Source organism: Sceloporus undulatus, chromosome 1 (genome assembly GCF_019175285.1).
Source record: "Sceloporus undulatus isolate JIND9_A2432 ecotype Alabama chromosome 1, SceUnd_v1.1, whole genome shotgun sequence".
Lineage (NCBI taxonomy): Eukaryota > Metazoa > Chordata > Lepidosauria > Squamata > Phrynosomatidae > Sceloporus > Sceloporus undulatus.
In genome coordinates, this window is record NC_056522.1 from 320,419,045 (window position 1) to 320,426,928 (window position 7,884).

The 7,884-nt window shown below is 40.8% G+C and overlaps 1 protein-coding gene across 1 annotated transcript; it reads left to right on the plus strand.

The window, feature by feature from the left end:
* The first annotated feature begins 100 nt into the window (after positions 1 to 100).
* On the plus strand, positions 101 to 5,540 carry OIP5 (Opa interacting protein 5). Its single transcript, XM_042457233.1, has 5 exons — positions 101 to 554; positions 1,235 to 1,301; positions 2,067 to 2,186; positions 4,003 to 4,084; positions 5,153 to 5,540. Exons 1-5 carry the CDS (start codon positions 206 to 208, stop codon positions 5,309 to 5,311), a joined length of 777 nt encoding a protein of 258 aa, XP_042313167.1. The 5' UTR covers positions 101 to 205; the 3' UTR covers positions 5,312 to 5,540.
* The last annotated feature ends 2,344 nt before the right edge of the window (positions 5,541 to 7,884 follow it).

A 7,884-nucleotide genomic window follows, 5' to 3' on the forward strand; every position in this document is an offset into this window, starting at 1 on the left:
TCGGACTTCAACGGACAAAAAAGCAACGTTTGTTCCTTCGCCCCTCCCACTCCCACACCCCCCCCTTGGTATAGAATCTGGGAAGGTGATTGGGTAATGCGTCCGCCCACATTTCATTTTACCCAATCACCTTTCTAGATTCTATCCCAAGGGGGGGAGTGGGAGTGGGAGGGGCGTGTCAGTTGAAGCGTCCCTGTTCCAGCCAATGAGGGAGGAAAAAGCGACGTCACACACTTGGGGGCGGGCGATGAGGTTTGAACGTTTGGCGGAAAACGAGATGGCGGTGCGGCGGCAGCTGCAGCTGCTCTTCCAGGAGCCGCAAGAGGGGGGCGCCATCTTGGTGGAGCGGAAGGGGCCCAGGGAAGGCCGCTGCCTCCGAGCGCAGCCGGACAGGAGAGTGGAGGAGGAGGGTCCCCCGCAGAGGGTCCCTGGCGCCCGGGGCCTCCGCGCGGAGGACTGCGCGGTCTACCAGTGCCGCCACTGCCGCGCCGTCCTGGGGGACTCTCTCCACCTCTGCGCCCAGGAGGAGAAGCTCCGCCTCCTCGTCTGCTTCAGTGAGTCAGGAATGAAGGCGCTTGGATACAGTTAAAACCTTTGGTCCTATAGGATGTCGTTTTTGAGACTACAACTCCCAGAATTCCTGAGCCATGACTGGGATTCCTGGGAATTGAAGTCCTAAACATCTGGAGGACCAAAGGTTGACCGCCACCGGAACAACTGCCACGGCTCCAAACTGCCTTGGGATCCTGGGATTTGTAGTTTGCCGGCCTAGACTTTCTTTTCTGCCACACATTATGTGCAGTTATCCCGCTTTAACTACCACGGCTCCATGCCGTTATTTATCCTAATGAGAAGGCACTGCTTCTCTTCAAATGAAGGAAGCTGTTGCAGTAAATCAAAAGCCAGATCAAGGGAAAGTCATTCAACTACAATTATCACGATGATGATGATGATGATGATGATGATGATGATGATGATGTGGAATCTGGAAGTGGCATTTTAATTTGGAGCAAGGTTAAATGATAATAATAATAATAATAATCTTTATTTGTATACCGCTTTTCCAGTGTCACCAAATGAAGTGCTCTAGAAGAGTATAGTATATTAAGGCTCCCACTGCAGTGGTTTTGGTCTCTTTCCTGCAAACGTCAAGAGAGGGGAAAGATATACTTATTTGCATGAGTCATGAAACTTGTTAGAGTTTGGTTTTTGAAAGGCGCCCTTCTCTTTTCAGAAGTCACAAACGACGTTGTTGTAGAAAAGGACTTGATGGTCTGCGTCGAAGGAGACCTGACTGGATGGTGGGTGCTATTTCTTGCCTTTCATTCATTCTGACTGAAGCAGCCCTTACTTTAGAGGCCAGAGATGGAATGAAAACCTTTAGCTGCTGGACCTCCTTTTTGTATCATTCCTTAAAAGCCAATGAATGTCTCTTCCTATGTCTTTTCAAATAAACATCCTTTAAGAGAACGATCAATCTGGTGGAATGTACAGTTCAAGCTAAATATCTTTGAAGTATTTTTGTCGTTGTTAAATATAATCTTGAGGATTATACTGGAGCGTATAGACAGCCCTGGTTGATGTGTCTCTGCCCTGAAGATAAAGCCAAAGTGTTCCTGACTAGCCATTAAATTTGGAGCAGGGTCTGCTAGCGTCTGCTGTGCTTTAAAGGGCAATTGGATGAATTCATGGAGGACACTGATCTATGCCTATTAATCATTTATAGAAAATACTTATATAAAACTATATAAAATAATTGCTTTGGGTACACTATCTTTAGGATTATACATTGAGAAATTCATAATGGACTACCTGCTAATGATCAAAACCCAAGACCAAACAAAACATGGCCTTATATAGTTTTCATGCAAATCTTTTTTAAAAAAGTATGACTATTTTCTGGATTTGGGTTTTCTGATTACAGACTTTCTTCAGCCATTCATAGGATAGTTTCAAAGATTGTTTCTATGGTCTTTTGAAGCCCATGAAATACAGTATAAAGTTCCATAGGTTATGGAAGACAATTTGCAACTTTGAACTGACTCCAAACCGCCTTTTTCTTCTAGCACTTATAACTTGTTGCACTGTCGGTCCTGTAAAAGGTGTGTAGGCTTCAGACTGTATTGTTCACAATCTTTGGCTCATCTAAGAGGCTTCTTCTGCCTTTTCAAGGACAACATCATATGGTTAGTATCCTTTGCATGCATACAGAGTGATTTAGAAATTGAAAAGTTGCTTTTAAGAAGAATGGGTCTCAGAACATACTGAAGCCACCCATAATTAAAGAGTGGTGGGATGATGGTCAACACAGTATGAATATATGCAGGGGTAGCTGTGTTGGCCATTTAACAAACACAAATAAAAATCCATCCGTGATACCTTTATTAGCCAACCAAAATGCACAATATACTTGTTGCAAGCTTTCCATCTCAACAGAGACCCCTCTTTTCAATCCAATATGTCTCCATTCCAGTGAGGCCACAGGCCTCTTTTTTACAAACAAACAAACAAAAAAGGAAGAGGAGCCTGCCTGCAAAAGATATCCTCCCTATTGTAACATTTTTACTAAGGACTGAAACAACATACAAGCATCTGACTAACATCTCCAGTTGTGTTTTTTTTTCTCCTGTATGGTTTGTAACATCTTGCCTAATGAAGAAGCCCATAGAGCTTCGAAAGCTTGCAACAAGTATATTGTGCATTTTGGTTTGCCAATAAAGGTGTCACTGATGGACAATATGAATAAGTCTTTAAAAAAATAATAAAGCAATGTGAAAGAACTAGCATGGTATACCGGTTTGAGTATTGGACTATGACTCTGGAGACCACGTTCAGTTTCCTGTTTGGCCATGGAAACCCACTGGCTGGCTTGGGGCAACGAGCCCCAGCAAACCTCATGATAAGGGTCCCATAAATCTGAAACAACTTGAAGGCCAACAACAACACTGAACAGGCCTACGAGAAACTTCTTAAAAATTCATTCTGGGTGATGGCAGCCAGTTTATGTGAGCAGTTTTGGTTGTTACACCAACATATTTGATGAGTAGGGATCCTTTCTGATAAAAACAAACAAAAAAAATCTGTACCAGTAAATACAATGATGCTTCTAAGGTCTGATTTGTCACCAGGTTTCCAATAGGAATTTATTACTGTATATATTTTCCTGTAAGTTGACCTCTTGGATAAGAAAAAGACAGATTAAGGCCAAAACTTACAGATTTTAATATGACCTGTATATAGCTGAGGGTAAAACTTAGGATCCTCATGTAACACAGGACATGAAGGGCAAAGCAAAGGGAGATGATCCTAAAGAACTTACAAAATTCTGAAAGGCTTAGCTGTTTGTGCTCAACCTAAAAGCTAGATGAATGTGGGGAGAACTATAGTAAATTGAGGCTGTGCAGTATGTTGGAGAGGTGACCGGGCACAAGCAGGGCTAAGGAAATGCACACATGTCAAAAAGGATGAAAAGGCAAAGCAAAGAAAATGGTGACTGTGTTAGCAGTCATTATAGCTTTTAACTTTAATGTGATAACTTTCTCTGATTTTAACCCAGAAACCCAGATGACAAACATACCCAAATTACTTATTAAAATCCTTCAAAGTCCTATTCCTCCCAGACATTCACAAAGGTCAGAAGTGGTGCCACAGCAGAGAGCGCAGAGGGGGATCTGTGCTGCTTCTAAGTGTTCCTGGGATGGAGCTCTCACCTTTCAGCATTCTACTCTGAGAAGGGGATGGTTCTTTTGTTTATGAGAGTTAAAATACTTACAGCCTCCAGTATGTTTCCAGATGTCTGGTGGAGGTTCTCCCAAGCCTCCATAGCAGATTTATAGAGCTAGCGAGAGCAGCAGAGGAGGGAAAATTCACCCCCAAATAATTTTTAACAGAAGCTGTTCATTGGCAGGAGGGATTAATTAGATAACCCACAGTATAAATTAATACTAAATTGTTGTTGTTTTTATTGTTATTTTATTATGAAAAAATATTTTCTCCTTTCAGTTACATTTTAAAAACCAAAACCACAGTTGAAGCTTCAAAGGTGATCTGTCCTCAAATCAGCCTAAAGGATCATGTACAGAAGGTGAATTGTCTTCTGTGTGTGTGCATGTGTATTTGTTTTTAAAATAAATCTGCATATTAGGACTCATTTTGCTTTGACACAGGAATGGAACAAATACAGTAACAGTAACACTAAAACCCTTCAAAAATATGCATAGTACTGAAAATAGTAAGTGCCCTGTAATCCTGTAATTAGCACTTTGAAACTTGCTTTCTCATAGGCTGCTCTGCAGTAAGCAAGACTTTTTATACAAAAATAGTTTAAATGACTCCTGAGAAGCCTCAGTGAAGCTGATGGGCTGAATCCACACAGCAGAATTAATCCAGTTTGACACCACTTTAACTGCCATGGCTGAGTGCGGCAGAATTCTGGGTATTGTCGTTTGTTGTGACACCAGAGCTCTCTGACAGAGAAGGCTAAATGTCTTACAAAACTACAATTCCCAGAATTCCATAACATTGAGCCATAGCAGTTAAAGCAGTGGATAATTTCTGCAGTGTAGTTGTTTTCTTTCTTTTCTTTTTTTCTAAGTAGAAGACAAGCTATGTTGGGGGTTCTCTGGTAAAAACAGCATTTTAAATATGTGAAGCAGAGCAGATGTAAACTTTTCCAGTTCCCCAATCTAATTTACAAGTTGACTCATCATCATCCCCAATCTGCATGGAATTTAGAGCAGGTATGGGAATACTGCCATTCACCGGATGTTAAAATGCAATTCCTAACATTCCTTATTATTAGCCATGTTGACTAGGGCTGTGAGGAGTTGTTGTTCAACAGCCTCTGGAGAGGTGTATGATTCCACTGTTGACTTAGATTAAATTTTAAAGGGAGCATGTACCTGAACTGTAAATTTTTTCCAAGCAACAATGTTTGTCTATTGCTATATGCTCTTTTTCTTTTTTCTTTTTAGAAACACAAGTTCTGCATTGTTGTTAATATGTCTATTTGCCAAGTACAAATTATTTTTTTTTAAGTTCCACACAATTCCTAATAGAATAATTGTCTTATTAGGAATTGTTTAGTGTAATTGCTTAATATTATGTATTACTCATTTTACTTAACCTTCATTGTTTAAACTTTTTTTCACAGTTGAAAGAAAGTCTTGTAGTAGTGCACATGCGTATAGAGCTACTTATGGAGAAACTAGAAGGATTAAACCAGCAGAAGGCTGTAGCAGAGAAGCAAGGCTCTCATGCAAAGCGACATGGCCAGACACCTAGATGTAAAAGAAAGAAGTCAAACAATTAATCTGTTGAATTTGTGCAGTCACATCTTGATTGTGATAAACATGAGAGTTTGAAACAGACTTCACACAACTTTGGCTTTGGTTATATTTGAATATGGCAGTAGATGTGTACCTTGGACATTCAGTTTAATTGTACAGAATTGTTTCATTCACAAAACACTCAAGCGCATCCATTGTCTGTATATGAATAACTATGCATGTATAAATGGTTTGTGTACACTTTCATAGAAACATGGTTATCTCACTGTCCTGTGACTTATTGTGAGCACTATTACAATAGTTTGCCACATTTGGCCTACAGGCCACATGCATCCCATTGACCCCGTCAGGCACCACCTACACTAAAAGCCAGACTATTTTAAAAAGAGGGGAGGGGGAGAGGATTGGCCTCTGGACCTGCTGAAGTTGCCCATCCCTGTTGTTTTGTCAGAAAAAAGTGTAAACTTGCACAAGCACTTTCTTGACCCTGAGATCAGCTGGTCTCAATTTTTGGAGAGAAAAAAGGGAGAGGGGCTTAGGATTCAGTCTGGGATACTATTTAAGTAAAACAGTGGTGTTAATTTAAAAATCACTTATAGTAAAAATTGAGCATTGGTGGAAACAGCTTGATGTTGTTTGGTGTAAAGCAAAAGGGGGGGGAATTTATGCAACATAATAATAGTGGTATCACATGACATCTAATATCAGAGAGCCAAGGAGCTCACTTCTACATAAAAATTCATACAGTGGTCTCAAAGAAGGTAGCACTCGTTCTGAACCCCCAGCTTCTAGTGTGCCCTTAATAATGTCCATCTGGCCATGTTTAATTTTGTAAAAAAAAAAATCTAATCCATATTCAATTATGAATTTTATTAATTGCTCCTACTTCTGTATGCTAGGTGGATAGAACAATAAGGGAGGAAATTAATATACAGTATAGTTATACAAACCAGTTCATAGAATGGCAAAACATTTGTATTTTACAGAAGTTCAAGCTTTGCCAGTTTTTGCCATCTGCTTGAACCTCTGCAGATGGCAGAAGTTTAAACACCTGCAACTAAATGAGCATTTACAACCAAACCACTAGTATACCATCTGTACTGTGGCAATTAGTCTAACAGGCCAGTTTTCTACCTCTATTTTTCCCCATTCCCAGTCTTGTATACACACTCCTCCCTCCCGCAGATATGGTATTTCACAGAATCTGAGTGTGTTCCCCTTTTTCTGTTTTCTCTCCCTTCTTTTATTGCAATATGCTTTTTCTCACCTAGCCTAGAATAATCACTTACTCAGGGTTGGTTAGTCCTTGATAGTAGGGTTGTCAGATCTCAAGGTCTGGCTCTGAGTCTCCTATTTTCATGGGTCATCTTGGGGGTGGGGAGAATGATGAAAATTCTCCAGTTTTCACAAATTTGATTCTGGGCAAAAATAAAGGACGGTGTTCAGATCTCCAGCTCAGCTAGTAGAGGACCAGTTTACTACCGTTTCCAAGGGTTAATTGAATTCTTGCTGCAAAGATTCTTCAGGCATGTATTTACTTAGCTGCCTCTTGCTCCCAGTTACGGTGCCAGGATTTACCCTTCACTTTGTTCTACATTCACTTTCTCAATTAAAGCAAGTTATGTGCTTTCAAGTCCTTTTAGACTTCTGGCAACCTGACGTCATGTCTGTCACAGTTTTCTTGGCAAAGTTTGTTGAGAGGGATTTTGCCTTTGTTAGTTTCTGAGGCTGAGAGTATATGACTTGTTCAAGATCACTTAGTGGGTTTCCATGGCTAGTGTGGATTTGAACCCATCTCCCAGTGTGCTAGTCTAACACTCAAAACCACTACACCATGCTGTTTTTCAGAAGCAAGTAGGCTTGATTAAATGTCCCTTATCCTGTCTTCTCAGATGAGCAACAGTGGCTGGTACTTATTACATTTACTGACATGAGCAGGGGCTGCCTAGGTCTCAGGTTTTGGCTAGAAGACTGCCTGGGATGATCTACTAGACAGAGGTGCTGCGCAGAAAAGGTATGAGGGCAATAAAAGGGAAATGGCAGCAACAATACTGCTTGTATTCAACATACATTCACACTGGCTCTGTGGGGTGAGAACGTGGGGCAGCAACCAGAGTGGAGCAAGCGATGTCAAAATAAATATGGTGTTTTTTTCACCTGTAGAATTGGCAAGCAAATAGGTGTGGAAGTCTGTTGGCATTGTGGTCAAATGGTCACAACTTCCCAGTGTATGAAGGGATCTATTGCAGCGATTATTTTGTTTGAGGCTTTTTTGCATTTGGTTAATGGTTTGAGGCTAGGAACAGATATGGGAGCTGAAAACACAAGTTCATTTTCCCATGTTGATGGCCTGTTTGCACAGTTCCCATTAAGGAAGGGGATAGGTCACATTTGCAGATTTTGATTTTCATTATTTACATCTGTGTTACATAATCTCTGGAAGTAAACCTTCCATCGGCTTTGCCCTGGGGGATGCATTCCAGTTGAGGGGTTCCCCATTTGGCTAACTATAGGGAAATAGATTTCTGGCCAGGGGTAGTGTGTATATTTTAAGTCATTTCCAATTTATGGTGACCCTGAACCTAAAGCAAACCTA

Excerpts from the sequence above, each read along its gene's own strand:
- OIP5 (XM_042457233.1), top strand. The coding sequence starts at position 206 with ATGAGGGAGGAAAAAGCGACGTCACACACTTGGGGGCGGGCGATGAGG. Across the intron at positions 555-1,234 it reads CCGCCTCCTCGTCTGCTTCA|AAGTCACAAACGACGTTGTT; the intron begins GTGAGTCAGGAA and ends TTCTCTTTTCAG. Across the intron at positions 4,085-5,152 it reads TAAAGGATCATGTACAGAAG|TTGAAAGAAAGTCTTGTAGT; the intron begins GTGAATTGTCTT and ends TTTTTTTCACAG.